General features: G+C 48.8%; 1 protein-coding gene across 3 annotated transcripts in view; it reads left to right on the forward strand.

The window, feature by feature from the left end:
- LOC116938557 (arf-GAP with GTPase, ANK repeat and PH domain-containing protein 1-like) overlaps nt 1-25,837 on the forward strand; it is a 176,386-nt gene that overhangs the window by 86,254 nt on the left and 64,295 nt on the right. For 2 of the 3 annotated variants that reach the window (XM_076059408.1, XM_076059407.1), the window contains exons 6-10: nt 279-413; nt 6,984-7,165; nt 9,018-9,206; nt 10,396-10,485; nt 21,877-21,981. In XM_076059408.1, coding sequence (XP_075915523.1) covers nt 279-413; nt 6,984-7,165; nt 9,018-9,206; nt 10,396-10,485; nt 21,877-21,981 — 701 coding nt within the window. The remainder of the gene's footprint in view (nt 1-278; nt 414-6,983; nt 7,166-9,017; nt 9,207-10,395; nt 10,486-21,876; nt 21,982-25,837) is intronic. The other variant, XM_032945827.2, reaches the window with a different exon arrangement.

Here is a 25,837-nt window from a genome sequence, read left to right on the forward strand (position 1 = left end):
GTGCGTTCTACCAACCACCGCGCCACCAACTTTAATAGGTGCTCGTAAACAGAACTTTGTTCACTAGTCTGTTTAAGGCTGCATCGATGTCTGCGCGTGCGGTGGTAAACATCGCCACTGGGAAGACAAAGGCGACCGGGCATGGTGCTAGCTACACCCACATGTGCCATACCAGCCTTCATAGGCGCTCGCTTACAGCACTTGCCCCAACAGTCTGTTAAGGCTACACGGGGGATCTTTGTCTTTGTGTGCGGTGGTGGTGGTGGTGGTGCCGGCAGACGCGATTGGGCCGGGCAGCCCACGCACCGTCGAGGATGCCCGCGCGAGGAGGCTGTGCTCCGAGCTGCGCATTGGCACCTACTACGAGACGTGCGCCACCTATGGCCTCAACGTGGAGCGCGTCTTCCAGGAAGGTACGTGGGAGGAGGCCCGGAACGCCGTCCCGGCGCTGGGAACGTTCGTTGCGTCCACAAGCAGGGATGGGGAAACGGTTTTAATGAGCGACGAATAGGGCTTTCGCGTCTGTCAGGTGACCACGCGTTAACGTTGTGCAAGGGGGCGCCCTTTGCCGCTGTGACACAAGTGAGCAGTCTAAAGTTAGAAACAGGGTTGGCCAGGTTGACAAGAATTCCCCTCCAGTAGCCGATTAGTGCAACTCAGATGCTTGCAGTGACGAATATATATCGTCTGGGGGCCTAATTGGTAGGCCTCGTGTGGCTTGGAAACAAGGGACATCTTAATGTTTTTCTGGAAAGCCTTCCTGCACGTCAAGGCTCTTGTTTTTTCTCGAGTTGGTCAATTTGATTTAAAATGGATGTTGGTGCTCAGGGTCAAGGGTTAGGGTTGAGGCTGGGGAAAATGTTTGGCCAAAGATTATGGTCGTGTTTAGAGAAGAGTTCAATTGGCACTTGTCCAAAGACCAAGCAGCTTTGCTTCGGATGATAATCAGAGCAAGTCGCTGGATCGTACAGATGGCACTTTGAGAAAGAATCTCTCATAAAGACAGCCTCACCTTTATTCTGTCCAGGGGTTACAATTTGCTTTGGGCATAGACCTCAGGACATTTTAATACAGACATCGGAGCAGTGCATCACTGGTTTTACATGGTCTATTTGTTTCCCATTGCAGCGTCTCCTTTGACGTGCTGCACGCACGCTGCTCAGCGAGTGTGTGCAAACGCAGCAGTGGGGTTATAGAGAGCCGCTGTGGTAGGGAACTGGCCTTCAGGAGTAAGTGCACCAATATTAAGGCGTTCATCTTCTGTGTTTGCCGATGGTCTGAAATTTGGCATGAAGATATGGATGCGAACTTAGGACTGGTGTAACCTTTGTCAAATCTCTGCGCAGTTTGCCCCCTCTGTGTTGCAGGGCGATGAGAGATTTGAGGACACACGCCAGGGCCTCGGCACGTTGCCATGCTTTTGTTGAATTTCTGAGATTTGTTAAGGACCCGTCAAAAAGCTCATTTATGAGCCGGCACGGAGTGGTGCAAAAAAAAAAATCACCGCCCTCTGTAGCCAAAGCGAAGACAATGGCTCTCACCAACAGCAATGAGGAGGATGGTCGCTTGTTGTTTGACCGCCGCTGACCTTTGTCAGGCTGTTCCCTCTGTGCACATTTTACCGGCGAGCAGCGAACCCTCCCGTTTACAGCGAGCGAGCATTGACGAGTCGGCAATAAAGAACACGCCTCACCCGAGCGCGCTGGGGAAAGTCACATCGTGTTTAATAGATTACTTTGCGATTAGCCTCAGGGGTTGCGGTTTAGCCTAGTTAATTGTTGAATTCCAACGTCTATGTTTTTGTTGGTGTTGCTGCCACACCTCCTTCAGTGAATTCGACAACAAACAGATGACTGTTATTATTGCAGCGCAATTGTCACACTCGAGGTGAGAGAAAACGAAAGCGCCGCAATCGGTGGCAAACGGCTGCCGCTTGAGCTCATTTTTAGTGTGATTAACTTCTGACGCTTGAGCCCAGGTGTCCGTGCAGGAGTTGGCAATTTGGAGTAGTTTGAAAGGTTTAGGAAAAAAAAGCGTCGGCCAAAAATAAAAATAAAAGAAACCCTCCAACAAACAAACAAAAACCACGCTCTGTTATCTTTGTGAACAGGCTTTAAAAGATGAGGGGTCATGTTTCCTTTTGGAATTGCACCACCGATGCTGGCATGGGTTTAATGTGTGCACACTGGACCGGTTTCATTCTCCTTTTGTGGCAGTTGAAACAATGACCAAGTTGCATGCACTCTCCTGCCTCTGTCCACCCAGCAGTATGAATTGATACACACGCATGCATATAAAAGACAGAGATCTCCCTTGCACTGCTCACGACAGAGTGGTGTGGCTTGAAAAAAAACAAACCAGGCTGCCTTTGTCTGTCTGATGCTGATCTCCACACACTGCAAATTTGCGGACCTAACGGCCGCAACTCAGAGGCACGGAGCCAAGCTCAGAGAGGTGGCCCAGGGCTGGTTAAGATGTCAATCACCTTTGATGTCTGCTCTGGCAGTAATTGAATTCAGGTTCCTGGGTTCGCTAAGTATGCCGCCACTGCTCCCCACACGTACAAACACGCACGTAAAGACTAATGTGCACAAAGACAACGATCCTCCGTACAGCCTTAAAAGACTGCTGGAGAAAGTGCTGTTAGCGGACATTTATGAAGGCCGGTACGAACCACGCCTGGCTGCTCTTGTTTCCCAAGTTGCAATGTTTAGAAACTGCACCAGGTACTCGTTTGAGGCTGAATCGACCTAGGGGAGGCCCAGAACTGGTTCAGATAATCGTCACTGGTGTTGGCCGTGAGCAGGTATCGAACTCAGGGCATCGGGTTCGTAGCATAGCACGCTAAACCGCTACACTACCGCTACCCTTAATATAGTAGAGACTAATATACACACACACATGCAAATGCTGTCCATTTTTCCATTTTACCACCCGTCCACCCATCTACCCGTCCACCCGTCCACCCCATCCACCCCATTCACCCCATCCACCCATCCCGCAAGGACCCGGCTCTAAGCGGTCTCATTACAGCGCAATCTCCTTGCTGCGCCGCAAATTAATCACGCTCCTTAATTACCTCGCCGAGCGCCGGGGTTGAGATTTATTTCTCGGCCGGAGTTTAATTTGAGCTTGCCCGTGACAGCGCAAGGCTGCGGCAGCCGTGAGGGTGCGGAGCAGAGGCACTTGCCACTGGGGGGGAGGCGCTCGTTTGTCAGACGCTGCCCGTGACAGCACCTGCACTTGATTTTGAGAACAATTTTTTTTGTTAAATTGGGAAAAGTTATACTGCCTGCCACGGAATATCTAATCACACTTTATTCCGCGCGCCGGCCTAATGTGTGTATTTTACACTTCATGTATACAGCATAATTCATTCTAATTGCATTTGCTTTTGCGAATACTGCTAATCTTGTTTGCATTGATGGCAACATTGAATTACAACACGCAGAGTGTTTTCAGCAACAGACCTGACACTGAAATATTCACCTTTTACTTACAACCACGTCACTCCATTTTATACCATCTATCATCCAATAAAAAAAATACTCAAAGCCCCATAAATGTATTTCTACATATCTATATTATTGCATTTAACCTGCTGAAAATGTTTTGGGGTCCAGAGCAGTAGGACTCCCCAATGAATAAAAAAAGCCCTGAAGTCCATTTGGACTTCTTTTTCAAACAGTACAAAACTAAAACTGTAAACGATTTTTATTTTACCAGGTAAGGCCCACTGAGCTATATATCTCTTTTTCAGAAGCGACCTGGCCACAAATGATTGCTCAGCGAAGTGGCGTATCGTGTGTAAACTTATAGCTACCAAATACTCCAAAAGCATGCTTATGAACGTGCGTTTAGAAACAAAGTACGCGTGGCTCTGGGGAGGCATGCGCGGGAGTGAGTGGTAGGGCTGAAGACAGCTGCTCCATTCATAGTTGGCGAACAAAACTTAACTGCACAATTGTGCCCAATTCTCTGAACCCTCACTTCCACGCCGGCCAGACACTTCTCACTGTTGCTTTGCCGAGCTCGGCCTCGCATTTCTCTGCCCCACTCTGCTCCCTAAAGTGTCTCCCTGCTTCCCCGTCCTGCGGCTGCTGCTGCTCACAGCCCGTATGCCGTGCCACCTGCTGTCTGTGCCACGGGACTGCTTGGGATATTGCGATCTCTGTGCAGATGTTTGCTGAAAGAGGGCGAGTCGTGTTGGGCTCAATTGCGGGGAATTACCGACGTACTTATTTACGTATTTATTTGTTAGTTTGGGGGCGGGAGGCCATGGGGGGGGTGGCTGTGGTGGTTGGGGATGCGGTGGGGGGGGTTTTGGCGAGGGAGAGAGAGTAGGGCTGTGCGGCTCATGTGGAGGTATTGAATTTACAGGATGTGGAGACACATCTGTTTGTAAGGCAGCCTTTCATCTGGACTCAGGATGTAATAAACTGCAATTATCTCATTAACCCCACGTAGGGAGGAGGGGCTGGTGATCTCTGGCCGCCAGGCTGTTCCAGCTGTACCTTTAACCCCAACCTTCCCGCCAGTGTCCCCCCCCCCCCAAGCCCAGCCTCGCCATCTCTTTGCCTCCCACCTCCCCTTCCTCTTCCTCCCTCGCTCCTCCAACAAAACATGTGCTCTGCTTTCCGTGCCGACGCTGCACGTATGTCCGAACACCACCGTCCACCCCCGGTACTTCTGGCCGCGCCGTTACAGGAGTGGACGTGGTCAGCTGGTGTCCGCTAGTGGCCACCGCCACGACGCTGCGTCGCACGGTGTGTGCTCAGAAAATTCCCCCTGCGTGTGTCGCGCCACGGGCCTCCTGTCTTGTCGGGAGGTAAAGCGCGCGCTTGGTTGTTAGGACTCGGAGGAATATTTCCCGCGTTCTCTTTCGGACCATTGAGGAGCTAGAACAATCTCTCTTGTGCTTTTGGGGGTTGTGCCGTCAGAGGGCTCTTAGGGCACAACTGTGAAGGCCCAAGTGCTCCAAACAACCGCACAGCACTCTTTAGACCTGGTGTCCTGCTCGCGTATTATGGTGTGGGCTCGGCAGCCTTCTCGAGAGGAGTTAAAGGAAACTCATCGAAAGTTGCTCCCCTCCCCTGGCCTTCCCTGCTCCCTCTCACCATCAGCAGCACCCCCGTCTGCCTCCTCCCTTCCCCCTTCCCATTCATTGGTCATTGTCAAAGCACTTTATTTGGAATCAATTGGCAATTATTGGAGGGGGTCCTTTTAAAGGTTTACCCTCCGGGGCTGTGGAGTGGGTTAGGGTGAAGGGGTCTGTGGGGTGGCGTTGGGTAGGGAGAGTTTGCTGACAGGGGCACGGTATCTGTTGAACATGTTTTTCAGATGTCTGAGGAGGTGAAAGAAAAAAGTCTAATTACAGGGTCAGAGTTGGAGGGAGGAAATTTACAGCGGATGACTACACGTTAACCCCTGGCTCCCCAGCCAGCACACCCCGCACCCCACGATGCCTCTGATGTAGGGGGAAGCCTACAAAATTGGCTAAACAGGGGTTCAAAAAGTGCAGCGAATTACGCGTTCCGTGAACTGTCGCCTGGGGATGTGTAATGTTATCGTAGGAGCGCTGCTCTTAAAACTGCTAATAATCCCTCTGGTAGATTTGTCCAAAAACATTCCCCACCGCGCTCTCCTCACTCGTCCGCCACGCAAACTCCCATCCGGTACCTCCCACCCTAACCCCCAACCCCGCACCCAGTGCTTCTCCTTTGCCGTGCTGGGTATCGCGCCTCACGTGGCATTCTTTTTTCCCCCACATTAGATAAATGAGAATTTTCTAGGACGCTCTAAACTGTCAATTTGAAGCGATCGTTTGAAATTGACCAAAAACCACAGCCGCTGTTAATCGGCAAAGCCAATCGGCGTCACAGCTACATCAGCCTGCACCCTCCTGGCCGCTCTGGCTTGACTTTGACAAAAGAGACAGCCGTGTTTACAAGATACAGAGCACGCCTCTGTGGTCCTTGTGGGAAATGACAGGGAGAGAGGGCGCAAGGGAGGGAGGGAGGGAAGGAAGGGCCTCCGGGAGGGAGGGAGGGGAGAGAGGGAAGGAGGGAAGGGAGGGAGGGAGGGGAGGGGAGAGAGGGAAGGAGGGAGGGAGTGGTGTGGCTGCGACTGTCCTCGCTCCATTAGTCTCGCGCTGTTGGAGCCGCGATGTGACATCGTGCCACCAGGACGGGGCGAGGCTGGAGTGTAATGAGGTCGCATTAATCGCACAGCCGATTAAAGCGGATTAGGTAATTGATTTCAGAGATGGGGGTCTGCATCTCGGCTGGCACATACTGCCGTGCTGCTGGTGAGAGATTGGGGGTCAATTTGAGATTTTAAAGAAAAAGGAGGGAAGAGGAAAAAGTAGCGATTAGTGGAACCAGGGCAGACGCCGTGCTGAGTGATGGGGCGTTGGCCTCCCTGTAAGGACACCTGCTCGTGGTTTCATGGCCTTGGCTTAGAACAACTTTTACTGGAGACCTATTTGCTTTAAACCTTTGGTTTTATATCCATGTTGTGTCGTCAAAGGGCCGTATTTTTTGGCCAACTGTAGAAGACGATCCTGAGCGATGAAAATGGCTTCCCATTAGTCTGGCACGCCTTACGTTGACTGAATTCCACGTGTCGGATGCGATTTGAACAAAATTCACAAAACCTCTGTGTCCAAATGAGTTGCGTGACCGAATTGAGGTTATAATTGGAGAAGAATAAGAAGCGGCTGCATTGGCAGTGGCATATGAGCACAAACTGAAAGCTCCTCACTCGCCACCAACACCATTACCACTCCCTTTTAACAAAGAACCAAACTATTTTGCTAACATTTCACACAATTACCCTTCTTCGGAGGTGTGGGAAACGCTTCTGATTCGGCAAAACGTCGGCACGCTTTGTGCGTCCGTTTCACTCGACGGCTGCGGACTCTCATCTCATTCATTTGTTTTCCTCCCTCGGTGACTCTGCCGTCTGCCCGTGTTGCGGCGCAGTGGCCCAGAGGATCGTGGCCACGCGGAAGAAGCAGCAGCTGTCCATCGGACTGTGCAAGCCTATGGTGACGCCACCCTCCGCGCCTGTCGTTCCGTCGTCCCCCATGGGGCCCCTGTCCCCGCACCCTGCGCAGGTGATGACGCCGTTGGCTGCTGTGCCCCTGCCCCTCCACGTAACACAGGTGACCACCACGGGTAATCCCCACAGCCCACGTGAGCCCTCATGGTCTCCCTAATGTTGCCAGCTTGACTCTTGTGTGAAACACAAACGAAGACAAAGGTCCACCGTATAGCATTTAACATACTTTTAGGGAAAGTGCTGTGAGTGAGCACTTGTGAAGGCCGGCACAGCACATGAGTGGGTGGGTAGCCAGCACCACGCCCGACCGCCTATATCTTCCCAGTGGCAATGTTTACACACTGCACCACCAGGTACTCATTTGAGGCTGAATCGACCGAGGGGAGGTTCAAGACCGGTTCAGATAATCGTCACTGGTCTTCGGGGTTCATAGTGCAGCGTGATAACCGCTACCCTACATGCACACATACACCCACACACCTCTCAATCCCAACATCCCATAATAGTAATAACAATAATGTCCTTTTGGCAAAGGCTTGGGGAGGCCTTCATCTAGCAGTTTAAAGATCATGTAAGATTATTTACACAGAAAAGCTTTACGGGGTATGTATGTTGCACTTCTTCCGCACCGTACGTAGCCGACTGTGGTAATCGGAGGGGTGGTTGGATGGTTCCATTAATGAGAGTTTGGCTTTACGTGGGAGGAAACCAAAGTGGCCAAAGAAAAACTACGCTCACAAAGAGGGTGATGCTCAATGCTCAACAATCCATTGCTGTGCTGCCATCTGCTGGCCGCCTTGCAATCCACGCCAACGGTCGTTCGTATCCACACACGCAGCCCTCCAATCCAAGTATTCACCAGGCTCATCCTTGCTTAACTTCGGAGATGTGACGAGATCGGGCACATTAAGGATGATTTTGTTGTAAATGCTTCAAAACACTGGGGAGCGTGTGCTGCAGGCGGCAGTGTGTTTATCAGCTGCGCGGCGACGTTATCGTTTAAGATTATACCTGGTATATGGATGAGCTGGCTGGCATGGCTTTACAGTCCAGTGGCTAATCATGTCTCCATCCAATGGAGATTGATGTCAAGTAGCTGTACAATGAAAAATGATCTCGAGTGCACAGCTTCGTAGGCCCAATGGAGGGGCATGTTAATGCAAAACAGGTTTCTAGTGTCCGTGCCAGCAGACATATCTACGGAATTGTTTGTGAAGTTCCTTCTCAGCAGGCCTCATTGACAAACTCCTTTGTAAAGTTCAAAAAAGATGATGCCCTTTTTAAGTATAAGTAACACTGATTGTGGCATTTAAAATACATCAATAGGGATTGCCTGATTACAATAAAGCAAGGGTGAAAAGAAAGTCAAGGAGGCGCTGCAGGTGTGGGTGTTGTGCGTAGTGCCGTCGCGGTGCTGACTGAGCGCAGGCTGCCTCATTTTGCGGTCCTGAGCACTCGATCAAGAATCAACTGAGATCCATTTGATTGAACCCAAAAATAAATAAATAAAACAATTGCGCTGCTGCTGCTGCCAGGATTCAGCATCGCTGCCACAAACTTAAATGTATCCTTCTTACCGTATTGAGTCCTGTGAATGCTGGGACACAGGCTGCTGGTAATTGTGGTGGGTGTGTGTGTCTGTGGTGGGGAAAGGTGTCATACTGGTTTATAAACTGATGCTCCGCTCTTGGCAACCTGGGTTCGATTCTTGCTCATGATGTACATCTTAAATGGCAAGTGGCATCCGAACCTGGCCTAGGGCCTCCTGTAGGTAGCTTAGCCTTGATCGCCAAAACCAAAACCACCCTCTTCAGTGTCATTGTGATGAACAGAACATGGCCCTATTGTGTGCTGTGCCGGCCTTCATAGGTGTTCGCTTACAACACTTGCCCCAGCAGTCTGTTAAAGGCTACATGGGGGATCTTTGTTTCTTTGTTGTGCCATGACTGGAACAGCCGTCTGCGCTGCACGGAGGCCTTTACTCACAGACGCACGTGGCGGCGGCGGCAACAGCCGCGGTCATTCCTGCGCTGTCGTCATCGTCTGCTTCCACGCCGGCCAGCACTGAACGGGAAATGCGGATTGACGGCGCCATCACCCCCACGTCGTCGCGCAAGCAGCCGCGGCGTCGATCCATCTTCACGGTGAGTGCCTGCTCTTCGGCGTAGAATGCCGTGCCCAGCACTCGAAGTCCACGGAGCTGCAATAGAGGGCGACTACTCGGCTATAGGTACCGCATGTTAATCAGTAGGGATACACGCAGAGCTGGCTGGGTGGTTCGGTAGGCTAACACCGTGTCAGAGACACTTAGCTGGGCACAACTGGTACACGCGAGCTCCGGTCAGCCTCACAGCAGCGGCTTTTGGCTCCCTATCGAACAAGGCCATTTGGAACGCTCTTTCTTACGATATTAGAAAGCCAGTGGAGCAAATCGCTTTTGAATCAAGATTGAAAACTAATTTCTCTAGACCTGCTTTTTGTGTATAGTTTGTTGTCCTTCCCCCACACCTCCGATTAACATGGTTGGCTACATACAGTGTGAAAGAAGTTCAACATGCATACATACATATCTGGGTTTGAATGCAGGTTCAACCATGGTGTAGGCCCGATCGCTCGTGACTGCACAAGAAGCCATAATCAAAGTTCTGTTTTCACTGATGAGCTTTACACTGTTAGAACAGAGTGGATACAACATGTGACCCTAACGTAGATCAGTGACTCCATAAACTGCTCTGTGATTTCACCTCCCGCGACTGCTCCCTGACGCAGTGTGACTTTGTGGTGCTCGTTGCGAGAGCTCCCAGTGTTAAATGTCTTCATCACACGACACCGATAGCACAATGAGAATTTAACTTTCAGAAGAGAATGTCAAAAATCAAAAGAACAATCCTATTAACTGCATTACTTATCGTGATGAGTACCACTTTTATAGTTAGTGGTTGTTTGGATGAAATGGTATTTAGGCGTTTCATACATCCAAATTACGTCATGTAACTTTGTGTGTGTGGGCAGCGGTGGTGCAGTGGTTAACGCACTTCGGCTAAGAACCTTGCCACCCTGAGTTTGATTCCTTTACCAACTCCTACTGACCAGCCATGGTCAGGTCTGGTCAAATTACCCCTATGCCTGGCACGTTGTCAGGAGAGGCCTTCATCCAACAGTGGATTTTCAAACGGCTGTAAAATGTTATTGTAATTCTTTTTAGTTTGGGTGTAATATTTATGTACACGTGTCACTGTAATAAATGTGTCCGTGCTAGTTGATTGAAAATGTAATATTTTTTAAAATCTCATTACCACTCGCAAGTCAAATATTTCTCTCCTGTGCCAATAGTCCCGGAAGGTGAACCTGGATGGCGAAAGGAGGAATGACGTCGGGAAAACGGACATCATTGGGAGCGGCAGGGAGATTCCCATTAAACAGGTGTGAGAAGGCGTTTGGTATGAGAGGCGTTTGGTATAAAACCTTATTTTCTGCCTTCAGCATCGGTGCAATGGTCGGGGGCGATCATTTGACAATCTAAACAATTGCAAGTTCAAATCCCGGTGAGGTGAAGGTGGTCAATTCAGCCATATCGTCCGGATGGGGGTCACTAAAATGAATACCACTTTATAGACAGTCAGCAGCAGTTGTCCTCTGGATAGACTCAACACCGGCTATAGGAATGCAGAATTTCCACCACTGGCTCAGAGTTGTACATGTGAGATGAGTGCCACCGTTTGTTTGAGTTGGAAGCAACTTTGACTTGATGTGAAATATTAATTTATTTCCTGCCGAATCTAAAGCAGTTTAAAACGTAGGCTTTCACGATTGTAAATGTTGTGGATTTGCTCTCCAACACACCGGTGTGCTGTACTTGTAACGAATTAGCATGTCCTGTTTACGTGACAAACCTTACTAATTGGCTGTGTCGGGTGGTGGCGGGTTTAACGACACATTTATATTTATGCAATCTAACCCAAAAAAAACGATATTATGGACGAATCAAAAGCATTGACATTTTGGCCCCTTGTGGCTTTTTTAGGATGTAGGTGCATTGAACCACAAGTAAACAAACGTCATAAAATCATCGTATATGGACCCTGCAAATGTGGGCTAATACACGTACGTGTGCACACACGTAAAGGTATAAAGCCTCTCGTCCGTGGACACTTCCTACGGGACAAAAAAATACAAAATTTGCGATATGAATGAAATGAAAAATGTTTTTAAGTAGTCTGAGAATGTCACCTTTGCTGTCGCCATTACTGCCGGACAAAAGAATGCATCTTCAGGATCAGAGTGAGAATGAAAGGCTTCGGGGCTGAGAGCTTGTCGGCCGTTAAGCCAGTGATGATGCGCACGCGGTTGGTTCCCTGTCGCACTAAGCGAGGCCGGCGGCATATGCCGGTGGTCGGTAATTATCTCGTAGCTGGCGAGCAAATCAGGGCGGCTCATTTGGGACCGTTTGTGGACAGCCCTTGAAACGTTCGGCTTGATTTTTTTCCGCTGAATGGGCTGTCAAGTGCGCAAATCATCGTCGTAATTATCTCTAGATCAGAGCCTTCAGCAGAGGACCGAAATTATCGTATTGGTGCCCGATCAAATGAATGTGAGCAGCAAAGCTTCGCCTGAATTTGCATTTTAAGCTGCTTGTTCTTTTTTTGTTAAAATTTTTACAATGATTTTTTTTTCTCCCACATGTTTTATTTTATCTTTACAGTCGGACTGGCTTTTTAAAAAAATGTTTCACTGCTTAAATCGCGGGCTCGGCAGCAGTAATTTGAACGCCGCTTGCCAGACAGCGAGCGCGCTCGCGCAGACATCTGGCCACTCCGTTGTCAGAGTAATGGATGGCTGTAATTAGGCCCTAACGACGCGGCCATTTGCCCCCTGATTGTGAATATCAGACGACGTTCCGGCCTCATTAGGGGCGATGTCACGGGCCCTCGTTGCGCGAATAGCTCACAGCTGGCGAACGGGCCCACCGAGAAGGAAACAGCGGCGCTCTGATCGGCTCCGACTAATCGCGGCCTCTCCTTAATTGCTTCCGTTTCCCAAACAGCATAGGAACAGGCATTGTGTGCGCGTGTGTGTGTATGTCTTTGTTTGCATATATGTGTGTGCATATGAGCGCTTGTGCATGTGCACGAGTGTGCGTCCGCGAGAGCGGGCATCTGTACGTTGCATGTTATAAGACATTATTTCCTTCCTTCGCCCTCTGCGTTTTAGTTGCCGATGTTATTTCCGTATCAACCGTATTAACCGGGCATGCTCATGTAGTGTTGACGCAACGCACCCCTGTCGTCGCCCGTCCAACTGCACACCCCTGCACCCTTCTTTTTCCAAAGTCAAGTAATCGCCGTGGAAACACGGGGCCCTTGTTTTGTCAACGCAGAATTTTCTTTTGTGCTGCGCCTCACCCCAATCTCCCCCCCCCCCCCCACAACTCTCTTCATAAAGCACATGCGGTTCCCTGTAATGAGCGATAACAAGCGGATCGAGACCAGTCCAATAGGCGAGCCTCGACTTTCATTGTAAGGGAACTTGGAATTGCTGCCTATCCCTAACTGGCACCTCGGTGGAAAAATAATTAGGCTTTTTTTGGGATGCACGTAAGCCTGAGCGATTTGATCTCAGGTGACAAATAGCGATGTGCATTTGCAAGATCTGTCATCGATGCTTATAATGTTAATCTTCACTATGCCTCGACAGCCACCAGAGTCGTGCTTTTCATGTCTGTCGATTAACCGTGGCGCGTAATGCATGTTCCTGTTTCACATTCCAGCGGTTACATTGTCCGCTTGCAGGTGGTGATTTATTTTCTTCCCTTTCTGGTTAATGAAGAGCTCAGTTTCGGTCACACAAGGAGAAATTATTACGTCGAGGCATTTTTTATTTATTGAGTGACAACGTCATTATTCCACTTCGGGGGGATATTGGCAGACGCATGTATTCACACACACACGACAGTCTTGTGAGAATGTATTAAGTGGGCATCGCGTCGATAAAGCCCTCTTTTAATTGCACTGCTCCTACCCCTGTATAGAAGCACAAACACAAAAATAGCTGCCATTTACCACCAGTTGGTGGTAAATGGAACGTCAACATTCGTACCAGGTTTGGTGCACTTTAATGCCATGTAGAGTAGTAGAGTGACTGGAGGTCTTTGGACAGATCCAGGTGTTAAGGGTTAACAAAATAGGGTATGCAAGATTGCACATGCACAAACAAACTAAAACACACACAAGAGATAAACACCCCCCATTTAACTTTATAAACTGTTGGAGCAAGTGCTATTAGCCACCCCTAATAAGGCTGGCATAGCACAGCAATGGGTTAGGGTCCTCTGGAACATAAAGGTTTTGAGACTCAGAGGCTTTCCAGGATTATTAATTAAATAACATAATTATCATTCATTTAAGATTGAATCTACCTTGGGGAGACTTAAGGACAGGTTCAGATACCAATTATCACTGATGTGCCTCATTGCCAGGAATCAAACTCTGATAAGCAGAATAGGAGCTTGGTTCCGCTAGCCACTGTAACACTGTCCCCAATAAACACAAAGATCCCCTCTATAGCCTTTACCAGACTATTGGGGCAAGCGCTGTTAGCGAGCTCCTATTAAGGCCGGCGCAGGTGGTGTGGCCAATGCCATGCCCATCTGACTTTGTGTTCCAACTGCTTATATTTAGACATCGGACTATGTGCTTATTTAAGCCTGAGCTTACCGAGGGGAGGCTCAGGACTGGTTCAGATAGTTGTCACCAATGTTGGCTATCAACGGGAAATGAACTCGAGTTACCGGGTTCATATCACAGTGCGCTAACCACTACACTATTGCTCCCCACATACATTTTGTAAAAAAAAAAAATGTATGCACATGTTCATTCAAAGAGATGTGTAAGAATACGCATGCACTCGTGCAGGGCTCTGCTTCAGGGAAGTAAAATCTACATCTTATTTAATAAATGTTTACATTTCAGGCTGGAAATGCAGACAGTACAGAGACATTGTGAGCAGCCGAGCATGACGCCAGGTTTTCACAAACACTGTCGACGAAATGGTCGAGTTTTTATTGAGACTTCACGTAATTAACACGTGCAACTATTTCCTTGCGATATGGATTCGTTGACGATCTTTAAACCATTACACGACACCCCCCCCCCCCGCCACCACTACTCCGTTACCCGGCTAGAACTTTGGAGGATGCGGTTGTAGCACAGAGTTTTAAAGTGCAGGCGCAGTTGGCAGTCTGGTGGTGAATGCTGTGCTTAAACTTAATTGCATGTGCCTCATTAAATGCACACTGAGTCGGATTCAAGATTCACCGAGAGAGAGTGAGATGGAGATAAAAACATATTCTTGTTCTGTGTTACAACTTTGCACACGTATTCCTTGACCTGTGAAAGGCGCAACTTTGCCAAGTATCAATTAGACTAAGCACAAAATCACGGGTAATAGGGCTCCTCCTAAAAACGTCTTCTCTCATGAAGCCCTTGGTGGCTGCATAAAGGCAGTTTTAAGAACGGGTCTTTTATTGTTACGCGAAGGGAGAGAAGCCCTTAACTGCCTTGTGATTGTCTTTAATTTAATTCCGTGACACAGTTGTACGTGAGCCGATCACTGTGCGTATCCAGTTTAATAAACTGCATATTGGAAACAGGACGATGGCACTTAGCCGAGGACATGCCTGGGAAGCTCCTCGCTTCACTATGGGATACTGTTTAATGACGGCTCTAAAGGGGGATTAGCGTAACTGCAGCGATTGCACTGCTTTTCATGTATAAAATTTCTCCGCTTAGACAAAGTTTAAAGTGAAATATTGATATTCCTTTCAAAAAAGTATTTTCTGGATCCACAACCCTCCCATGTATTACGTGCCGAGTCAATGCCAACCCGAGTCTCATCATTTTGCTAACCGCTTTTTGGCGCCACGGTACAAGATACTTTCCGCTATTCCTAAGCACTTAATTAAATAAGTCACACTTTCCCGCGCGCTGGATTGAAAATCGACACGAGCAGCACAACAAGGGTACGCGCGCTTGCCGCTCCAGCACAGCTCTTCTCTTCTTTTTCTACGCGCCCCTCCGGGCGGCCCTCGTGTCGCGTCCTCGCGGCGCCCCGCCGCACCGCCGACACTTTTGTAACCCGGCCCCCGCGCCGTGACGAGTGCCGTGCGTTATCCACGAGCCGCAGACGGGCGGAAGAGACGCGCGCTCGACCCATTTTCTCCCGCCCCAGCGGCCGCGCGGTGCGAGCGAATTAAAGAGACTTTATCTGGATGGCCGCAAATTCATCTCTCGGCGGTAACGAATGTTGACGGCCTTGAGCGAGGGAGTCCTGACCCCCCGAGTCGCCCGCCTTTTAACCCGCGTGATGGAAGGCCGCCGTGGTGGCGGCAGATGGATCCGTCCCCGCCAAGCTCTCATTACCGCCTCCTCGTAGCCCCCTTACTTTTCCGCTGCCGCCCCCCCCCCCCCCACCCCCACCTCTCTCTTTCTCAGCAAAACCTGCCAATATCGCTTTGGACCGGGGGGGGTGGGGGGGGGGGGGTGGCTGGCGAGCGTGGATGCAGAAGGTATCGCAAAGGGAGAGTGAAGTATTTATCTTGGCGGGGCAGGTGAACGTCACAGCACTTGCGCTACACGGCCCGTCGCTTTATCTGGAGACGGGCGGCCCGAGCTTCTCAGTGTGAAAAACGTGTTGTGTTTGGCAGCGCCGTGTCCTGACCGCAGCGCTATCGCACCTTCTCAAGGTGAGGCTGAGTCCCCCTGTCCGTGCAGCTGGCACTGAGATCATGCGGCCTCCCATGTTTGCGGGGTGATTTTCAGGAACATTAGTTAGGTGACGTTTGCAGAGATGTCTTGAAAGGTCATATTATTGTATATATGCATGTTGAACTTCTTTTGATTTAAAGCTTTCGTGACTGCAGTAATTCATATTCTTAGCTCTTTCGGTAAAGTCACGTTGAAGGGAAACAATAAAAAATATATATAAAATATGGCAGATCATTGTTATAATTCAGTAGGCTCACATGACATTGACTTTTCCAAGACAGAGGTTCTTTGTAAGCCATCTGGCTACCATGAGAGATTCGTTCATGAGGCTATCCACATATACAAGCACAGAGACAATTTCAACCGAGAAGATGGATTCTGGCTTAGCAATCATTGGAAAGATTTGATTAACCATTTCAGGTCTTAATTGATTGTTCACGCTTACAGTGGCTTTCAGACAGCATACATTAATTTTTCGTCTCCCCCCTCCTCTTTTCAGAACATAGATGGACTAGTCCTAAATAAAATGCCAAATCGCTGCGCGTGGCGCTGGCGTTTTTAATAAATAAATAAAACGTTCGGAAACTAAATAAATTTATGCAAACCGGCACACCTGATGACGACCGTTTGTGTTATGGTCGAAACGTCGTGAGAATTTTTATTGTTTTATATATATTTTATTGTTTCCCTTCAACATGACTTTACCGAAAGAGCTAAGAATATGTTGAACTTTTTTCGCACCGTGCACAGCCAACCGTGCTAATCGGAGGTGCGGGGAAGGACAACAAACTAATGGTGTACGCTTGTCGTGAACAAATGGCGTTCACCTCAGGATGAAATGTAAATATGTAACCAAATGATATACGCATGCAGAATATCTAAGGTAACTGTGATAATTGCTGCAAAGTTAATTCCCAAATGTGGCAATCACTCCTTGGAGGTCTATTTATATCACAGAACATACTACTTTAATTCAACATCTTCACCTCCATTCAATATATCGTCATAAATAATGAACTTTTTTCAACATGAAGTAGAATTCCTTAAAATTAATTTCGACCCTTAATTTGAATAGAGGCGAGAGGGCATTCAATTATTCTAGCGCGCACGTTAATTTCCCAACGTGCCCCTCATTGGTCAATAAATGAACAGAAGCGGTGAATAAACGAGTGAGCAACGTGGAGTTTGGCTGGAGATGGCGGCGGGCGCCTGCGCACACCACCGCCGAGCCCACTAACCTCAAAGAGAAGTGACAGCGGAGTGGTCCGTGGTCCCTGGGCACCCTTCTTGGAGTGAGCGCGAGATAACGGTATAATTAATCACGGAGTCGATAGGATTCGACCGGCCCCCTCCCCCCTCCATTGGGGGTGGGGGACAGGGCGGGTCCCCGCCGGGACGGGCGACTCGACTCCGCTGCCGCGAGCCCGGTGCGTGAGCAGGGGAAGCGGCGGCGGTGGGAAGCGGCGGCGGCAGCGCCGCATATGGGGCTCATGTTTGTGTCACCTGTGCCGCGTGGCAAACGCCTATCTGGAGAGATTATCCGACCTAGCTCCACCAGCGCGCACGGGAGACGGTGCGCGCTGGTGGAGCTAGGTCGGATAATCTCTCTCCAGATAGGAAATGTCTCTAGGTTGGAGATTTCTGCAGTTTGTCTGCACTGGCTACTTAGGTCTATGGGTTCGCATTACGGGAAATATAGCGGTAAAATATATCCATAATATCGGTTGTTTTTGGTTAGATCGCGTAAATATGAATGTGTCGTTAAATGCGCCACCACCCGACACAGCCAGTAAGGTTTGTCACGAAAACAGAACGTGCCAATTCGTTACTAGTACAGCACACCGGTGTTTTGGAGAGCAAATGCACAACATTTACAATCTGAGTACGACGTTTCGCCAGTAATTACAACCGACATCATCAGGTCGGCAGCCAGATCTATAGAGAAATCCTCCTGTGTGGATGATGTATTATTAGACGTCATATTTCGGTTATTTGCTCTTAATATTTCATTTCCTGAGATGGTTGTTTGAGAAGAAAGATATCTGCCCTTTTTCTTCTTGAAAATGAGAATATTTAATTTGAAAATGTTAGAATTAACAAACATATAACCAATGACTTTTTGTCCATGATTCTAGATGCCACATCTGCCCACAGTTGCTTATATGGTGCCACTGAATGGTCTCCGTTCATCTGTTACACTTGTTATTATTTTATAAATGTAACCTGTTTTTTTTTTTCGTAAATGCCACTTCTGAATAAATTGGTGGGTCTAGCGTTTTAGGGGTTTTGCAATTAGTATGCTTCAGTACTTATGGTGGCAGTCTTCTGGCAGATTGTAAACTGTTAAACTCAACCCTTAATCAAGGAAATTCAATGCTATGGTGTTAGGGCCTTCACTGAACGTCGGCTCTGTTTGCAATTGTGGTCACTTTCTTTTTTCTTTCTGTGATTTCAAATCTGCTTCGCCGCCATGTTTATTTTGTGGAACTCAAAACAGCCTGCCATGGGCCATCCACACCACTGAGAGTGATGTGGGGGGGGGGGGGTCATCTTACGTTTACAGCTCGAAGCCAGTGGTGGAAATTCAACATTCCTATGGTGGGAACGTGTCTTCCTTTAGACCAGCCACCATTGCCTTGTGCACACAGTCAAACTCATCAACTGATTTGTGAATTATTTACATTTAAACCGAAATTCGCAATTCAGTCGGTCACCCAGCCCAAGGATTGCCCAACGGTTAGAGTTGAACTCCCTTTGCCGAGTTGCAAAGCAGTCCTTGGTGGTTATATTGCAGCCGGGGGGGGCGGGGGTTGTGGGGGGGGGGGGCGTTGATGGAGATGATGAGCCTTGATGGAACTGGTTATGGGGCACGTACCACACCTCCTCCTCCTCCAACCCCGGGCCCAGTTCGCCCTAGGCCTCGGACCTCGTGTAATTACTACTTCCCAGAGCACAAGCGTGCTCTGTGCTGCCACACGCACAGACAAGGGCCCCTTGTTTAGACGCTTAGACACACACGGCAAGTGTGGTTAGCGAGCACTTATTAAGACTCACGTAGTACGTGATGGGGCAGCATAGCTCCTATCACCATCACTCGCATCAGTAAGGCCTAGCATATTTTTTTGTATGCTTGTTGACCCAGTAAAGCCTCACCGAGTCTCCTCTTGACACTTCAGGAGGGTCCTGCCAAGCGTTTCTCTAATCTGGGGCAATTACAGCTATATGTAATCCCAGTTTACTAATTTGTGTGGGTTATATTTCAAATTTGTCGATTTTTGGGCCATGATGCCCACGCGCAAATGTCCACTGTGACGACGCGTAGAATGTTTACAATGAATACACCCGTAGTAATAATCGGGGCCGCTGGTGGATTTGAACCGTGACCCTCTGCAACAAGTGAACGCTCTACCTTCCGATATTGGGAAGCCACTGGAGTTATGTGCTTTTAAATCTAGATTGAAAACGAATTTCCTTGGAACTGCGTTTTGTGTTTAGTTTTTTGTTCTTCCCCGACATCTCCGATTAGCACGGTTGGCTACATACGGTGCGAAAGAAGTTCTGCATACATACATACATCACATGAACACCCCCCCCCCCATACCAGGGACTCATTTTTAATTGACCTCTGGGAAGACATCTACCGTGGAGGTAGAGCGATCACATCAACTCGTATGCCAGAGTTAGATAGATTGTTGCATCGCGGCATACAGAGTGGATAATGTGCTCAGCACTATATCCGATGTTTACACGTTTACACATCACACCAGTTACCCATTTGAAGATGTCCCAGGACCGGTTCAAGTATCGCTCATCACCGATGTTCGCCATGGCCAGGTTCCAGTGTATCCTCGTATACAAAGACAAAGATGCCCCTTGTCGCCTGCACAGGCTGTTGAAGCAAGTGCTGCGAGCGAGCACCTTTGAAGGCCTGAATGGCGCGCAAGGGGGTAGTGCGGGCCGCAACACACGTGCGCCAACACGCACAAGCCCTTGTCTTTTGCGGCTGTTACTTATTACCGTTCCAAAAGGCAGAACCTGCCCTGGGGGAGGTATGTCACCAGTGGCACAGGCAGTACCGCCCGGGCAGAATGAGATGCAAATGGGATAAGTGTGGCCCTAGCACTTGGGCCTCCTATTACGCCTTTGTCTCTCGTGTGTCCCCTAAGTGGCAGCCATTAACCTGGTGCCCAAGGGTTTCTGGGGGCTGAGGGAGAGAGGTGGGTGGCTGTGGGCTGATGGAGGAATGGCCTGGCCAGGGTAACGTGGGCTGTAATTGTGGTCCCTTTGATCTGTAGAGCACTGCCATAGGAATGTGTTTTTTTATGTTACTTTATTATATCTCAATTAGGGATAATATACGGGGGGGGGCGGGGGGGGGGCTTGACAAACTGCGCACGCAGCGGCTCTGGTATTGATAATTACATTAAAGAATGGGAATAAACGTGACACTTCCACTCGATTTTGTAAGTGGGGCATTTGAATCTTTAAACGTTTTACCAGTTGTTACCTTTCTTCGGGATGAAAACTGCTCGGTCAGTTGAAGCGTTTGACGCGTTTTTTTGTCATGCCCCCCGACGAGCTGAGATTTTGATTCTCGGCAGCGGCTAACGTCAGTGGGTGGGTGACGCCTGAACCTGTTCTGCCCCCCCACCCCACCGTTTTACTTCACAAACCCCCACTGAGCAGTGTGGTGAAATACGATCAAGCAATCACCACGGACTACATGGTGTGGTGAGGCCTTCATCCACAGTGGATTTTGACTAATGGCTGCAAGTTAAGATATATAGTTTTAATATAATTATTTTCGTGAGTAATGTCAACATTTTATGTTTCTGCTGTTGCACTGCTTTGCGTATAATGCTATTTGACCAAGGGCACACACAACAAAACTATGAAGTTGCATCTTAACTGTAGGTTCTGGGTGAAGCATATATTATTTATCGGCTTTTTAGACAAATATATAATGATATTTTATAATAAAAAAAATAAACAAAGGTTTGTTTTACTTGCTGACCCAATACTGCTCAATCCATATCCAGAAATCCATGAGCCGCTCTGCAGTTTTGAGACATGAACACACCTCGCTCTAATTAGGGCTCATCAGCAAGTCATCTCCAGCCCCTGACTGCTGGGAAGAGCTGAAATTGATATATGGGCAAGGGACACACAGATAAATCGCAGTGCCTGTGAAAGTAGCAGCAGCACACAGAACAGCAATAAATTATGTTAACGCTACACCTCACTGAAGCATCATTAACATAATATACTTTTAAAAAAACCAGCCCACCAACACAAATTGTATTTCATGCTCACACCGATCACTTTTAATGACCTTTCTGCACGATAGTCCTTCGCCAACTCTGAAGTGCGGCGACCGCCTCCTGTAACGTAATCTTGTCATCGTTTCTTCCCTGCGCGTGTCTCGTGAGAAAATGAAAAGTTGAACGAAGCACGCAGCGAATATACTATCCCGCCATCATTCCGGCGTTATAAGCGCCGGGCAGAAGATGCCATCTCGGCTTAGAGGCCTCACCCCTCGCCCACCTCCGCCCGCAGAAACACTAAGCCGCCGAGATGTGCGCATCCTTCGACAAAGTGTCCCTCCGAATGAAGGATCACCCAAACCTTTGTTCAGGGGATCGCCTTTAATTAGTTCTCATTTGTGGGAGTATTGATCACACGGGGTCATTGCCTCCACCCTGCATGGGTCGCCTTTGACACCATGAGTAATTGGCTGTGTCTCCACGTATGTACGCGCATCCACGTGTGTGCGTACGTAGGTTAGGTACGCACGCACATACGTACGTATGCTCATGACGAAGGCTATTCGTTTCGACGCTGGTATTACTGTGCTGGCTGGGCCAGTCATGTGAAAATCGTGGTTACAGGATGATTTTTAACATGAACTTTTGGTGTGACTTTACGACAATCACTAATGGCTTTGCTCGCACAAGGAGCGAAATGAAAGTGATCGTGATGGTTGGAATACCGGCCGGTGGCTGTGTTGTGCATGCGTTTTAGACTTGTTGTGTATGTGGTCGTCTCTGGCCAGGGTTTCCTGATGAAGAGGAGCAGCAGTTCTCTCAATAAGGAGTGGAAGAAAAAATATGTGACACTCTGCGACAGTGGCACCCTCACCTACCACCCCAGCCTGCAGGTAAGCCACAGGGCCTCGCCAATCTCATGCATTTGCCGATAACGAAATCACCTTACATGCTCCACATCTTGTTGTCTTGAAAGCTTCAGCCTGGTTAGTACCAGAGGTTGCCAGGTGTTGTAAGTGTGGGCCTGTGAGGTGTGACCAGGAGATGGCGGTGCTGCGTGCCAACCCCTCCTATGTGTGGTCGGTTTTCTCCTGGTTCTCTGTTTTTTTTCCCGATATGAAGCCAAATTCTCAACAATGGAATTGGCCAAACACCCCAATGCAGGACCCTCCTGAAAAATAGTTTTCAAGACTCAGTGAGGCTTTCCCGGGATAACTAACTGTTATTATTAGGATTATAATCCACACCTGTATATACAAATTAACACGAAGAAGTTTGTTTTATTTATGACAGGGTCCCACATTTAACCTATCAACATAGTGCCAGATTCCATTCATGTTTTCCAACAAAACACTTTTTTAAATGAAACGAGGCAGCCTCTTTCATCTGCAAATGAATCTCGTTGCCAACTCATGATCTCACAGCGATGCCGCTGAGACCACAGCATGAGCAAGACCACCCTTAAACGACCATGGGGAGATGTTTGCGTTCCCAGCTGAGCTAGTCGACTGCCGCATGGTCAGCATGATCCTTAGGTGCAAGGAATTAAATTAGGCCGCCCCTGTTCAATTCCCCCCCCACCCAGCACCTGGGCCCCTCCGGCCCATGCGCCCCTATTGCAGTTGCACCGCCTGCACACTCGCTAGCTACTCCAGTGGGTTTAGGAGCACCGTTTGTAAGTTTGTCGATTTGAGCGCCGTGCGTGGGCTGCGTTGTTTGCAGTAGGGGGATTGTGGCTGCGGCAGCAGTGAGGGAGAGCGAGAGAGCGGCGCGTGCCCTTGCGCGGTGCCGCGCTGGGAAGCGCCGCGAAGAGTGAGACAGCGCCGCTAAGCTCGTTAGGCTGGCTGGCGGCACGGGGAGGGTGCGGGCGGAGAGGCGGGAGCACGTGGAGGCGGGGTGGGGGGAGCGGGTTCGCCAGGGGAGGGAAGGAGGTTGGTGGTGGTGGTGGGGGGCGTTCGAGGCGGGAGACAAGAGAGGGGGGGGGGGTGAACGCGCTCCGCACTTGATCCAGCCTGAGGAGCAGACGCCCGCCACCTCCCTTCCTCCCCGCGCTAATTAGTGCAGCGGCGGCAATTAACATGTTTGTCGAAGCTAATTGAATGTAACTCGGTCACACGCGTTAATGGCTGCGCGGCTGGCAAAATTCATATTCATCCGCCTAATGAGATGGATGGCAGCTCCACACAACTCAATTAGGGCGCAGCGTGTGCGCCCGTGTGTCCGCGGTCGTGGCTGGCGTGTGCGACGCACGCGTTTATATTTCACAAATTATTTTTGCTTATTTATCATTAGCGGCGGCGGTATTCGAATTATGGCTTTTTTGGGTTTTTTTTTCTCTTTCTCGCGTGGCACGGTTAAGGTTCGTGCTGCCGCACACGAGGAATGTCCGGGTCAAGGAGCTCGCCGCTAATTGACACGGGGGTACTGATTGGTTTTTTTTTTGTGTTGGGCTGGTTGGGAGTGCGGGAGAGGGGGTGGTTTTCTAGTTTTTCGGGCTATCGAGAGAGTCCCAGAGCACGGGTTGAAAATCTGGAAAGCAAGGCCAGGCCGCCGCTGAAGTGGCATTTTATTTGCAAATGAGTCACAAGAGACCCGGCAGTGTTTGTTTGAAAATGCTCAAAGGCGTAATGGCGAGGCTAGGCTGCCCCCACCACCTGGTGCTTTAGCTCCAGTAAACGCCGGCTGTCTCCACAGTCACTAATCCCCGCTAATGACTCGCTCAATAACAAAAACAATAGCAGTGCTGCACGCTGGGTCAAGTACGGTAAATTCATAACTAATTGGGCCCCGTGATCTCCCCGTGAAATAGATAAAAAGCGCGTAAAGTTGCATGCCGTACGCGGACACTTGTTATTTTTTGTTATAAATGAATGTTGGATACATTTGATGTGAATTTGTATTTATCGCTGCATTATAAATTATTGTAAATCAGCCCTTGGCCTTTCCACACTGTCAACCTGCACTGATCAGAGTGGTGAAGTATGGTCTTTTATATCAACACAGTGTTGGAGTTGAATTGATAAAAGGGCTGTACATTGTTATGTGAACGTACTATTCCAAAGGCACCTAAAGCAGTCGAAATTAAGTTAACATTGAAACAAAGCAAAATGCAATTCACTAAGGTCGTGTCACTAACCTTGTCAAGAGGTCACGGTGGCTGAGAGTTTCTCATTTAAAACGGCATCATTCACACGGGGATGAGCAGCTCTGACTTTGTGACCAAACCTTGCGTGCCAGGCATTCAACAAGCCGGTACCGATTTAAATCAATGGATGCTGAGAAAACCCATCGCAAACAGAACGGAGCATGCCGGCTGGCAACAAATACATTCGATAACACTGCAGGAATTCATATTCTTTGGGTCTTTCGGTAAAGCCACGTAGATAGAAAAATAATAAAATAATAACAATATAACGACGTTTCGCAACACAAGCAATCGTCATCAGGTGAAAAATATAGATGGAGAGCTGCTGAGGCAGGAAAAATATATGGCGGGAGCGCTGCTAAGGCAGGGAGTTATTAAGGTTTGAGATGGGTGTAGTCCAAGGGTCAGTGGGTGGGGCTAGAGATGAAATTTGCATGTAAATGTAAGATCGGAGAAATCTTGACAAACGAAGCTGTGGGGGTGGCCATTGTTTTGTGAGAGATTAGCGTGTCAATGTAAGAGATTTGTTTGTAAATGTAAGATCGGAGAGAGCTCGGAAATATATATGTTGTTAAAGCCAGTGCTGGTGATACAGGGGAACCATGCACGTATAGGACAGGACTCGGGTAACCCAACGGCACATTGGCCAGATACGGCCGCAACTTTGTTTCATACGGCCCATGGCCACATGAGGCCTACCACTTTGAAAAGGCCGACAAGCGGTATTTAACCATTGCCACGAGCATCTTCGCTGCACCGGTGGGGAATCTTAATGCAGACGTTGCTCGTGACAAAGAAAAGCAGATGCAGGAATCGTTTTTTTTAATTGGTGTTAAGGTTAGCCCTAACTCTTTTTGCGTTATTAGATAACGCTAAGGTGTGCGTTAATGTGTTGCTGGTCAATGGTATTTGAAAACCCCCATTTGACCCCTTGGTAAATAAGAGGTGAGAGTTTGTAATCATGGAGATGAAGTCATCAAATCAGATTGTGTGCAGCCGCATGATTGATCATCATATCACAGGATCGTGAGATATGGTGGTGGCTTGGGGAGACCTTCATCCAGAAGTGGATTGACCATGGCTCACGACGACGATGATTGATGAAAAAAAATTCCCACCCCTGATGTAGGAGGGAGATGCTGAATCTAGGCAGTAGAACAGCACAACGTGTTTCTCCTTGCTCCACTTGAGCCACGAAAAGAGACCCATTTAGAGCGCCGTTTTGTTTAACCCCAGTGCCAGGCAGGACTTATTAAATACCGATTCATTATGTGCAGCACTGGGTTTCAAGAGCGGCAAAGTGATTTTTCGGAGTTGGTGGAACTAACCAATCACAGGTACTTACTCTCCCGATGCGCGTCCTCCGTGAACTCCTCGGGCTGTGCATTTGAGAGGCGTTCGTAGGCGTTGAACACGACGACGCAGAGCCATCGTTATCGTTAGCACGGCCGCCGGTACCAAAATTCGGCCACAAAGACAACAGTTCTTTTGTTGAAGAGTGAATGAATGATGATGTCATCTTGGCACGCAAAACACGGTGGGAATTCCTGTTATGTATTTACCGTGGAAGATACCTCCTGAGTGGTTGTATTTATCATCAAGTC

The sequence above is a fragment of the Petromyzon marinus genome, chromosome 4, assembly GCF_048934315.1.
Source record: "Petromyzon marinus isolate PM22_M1 ecotype Great Lakes invasive population chromosome 4, UKy_Petmar_22M1.pri1.0, whole genome shotgun sequence".
Lineage (NCBI taxonomy): Eukaryota > Metazoa > Chordata > Hyperoartia > Petromyzontiformes > Petromyzontidae > Petromyzon > Petromyzon marinus.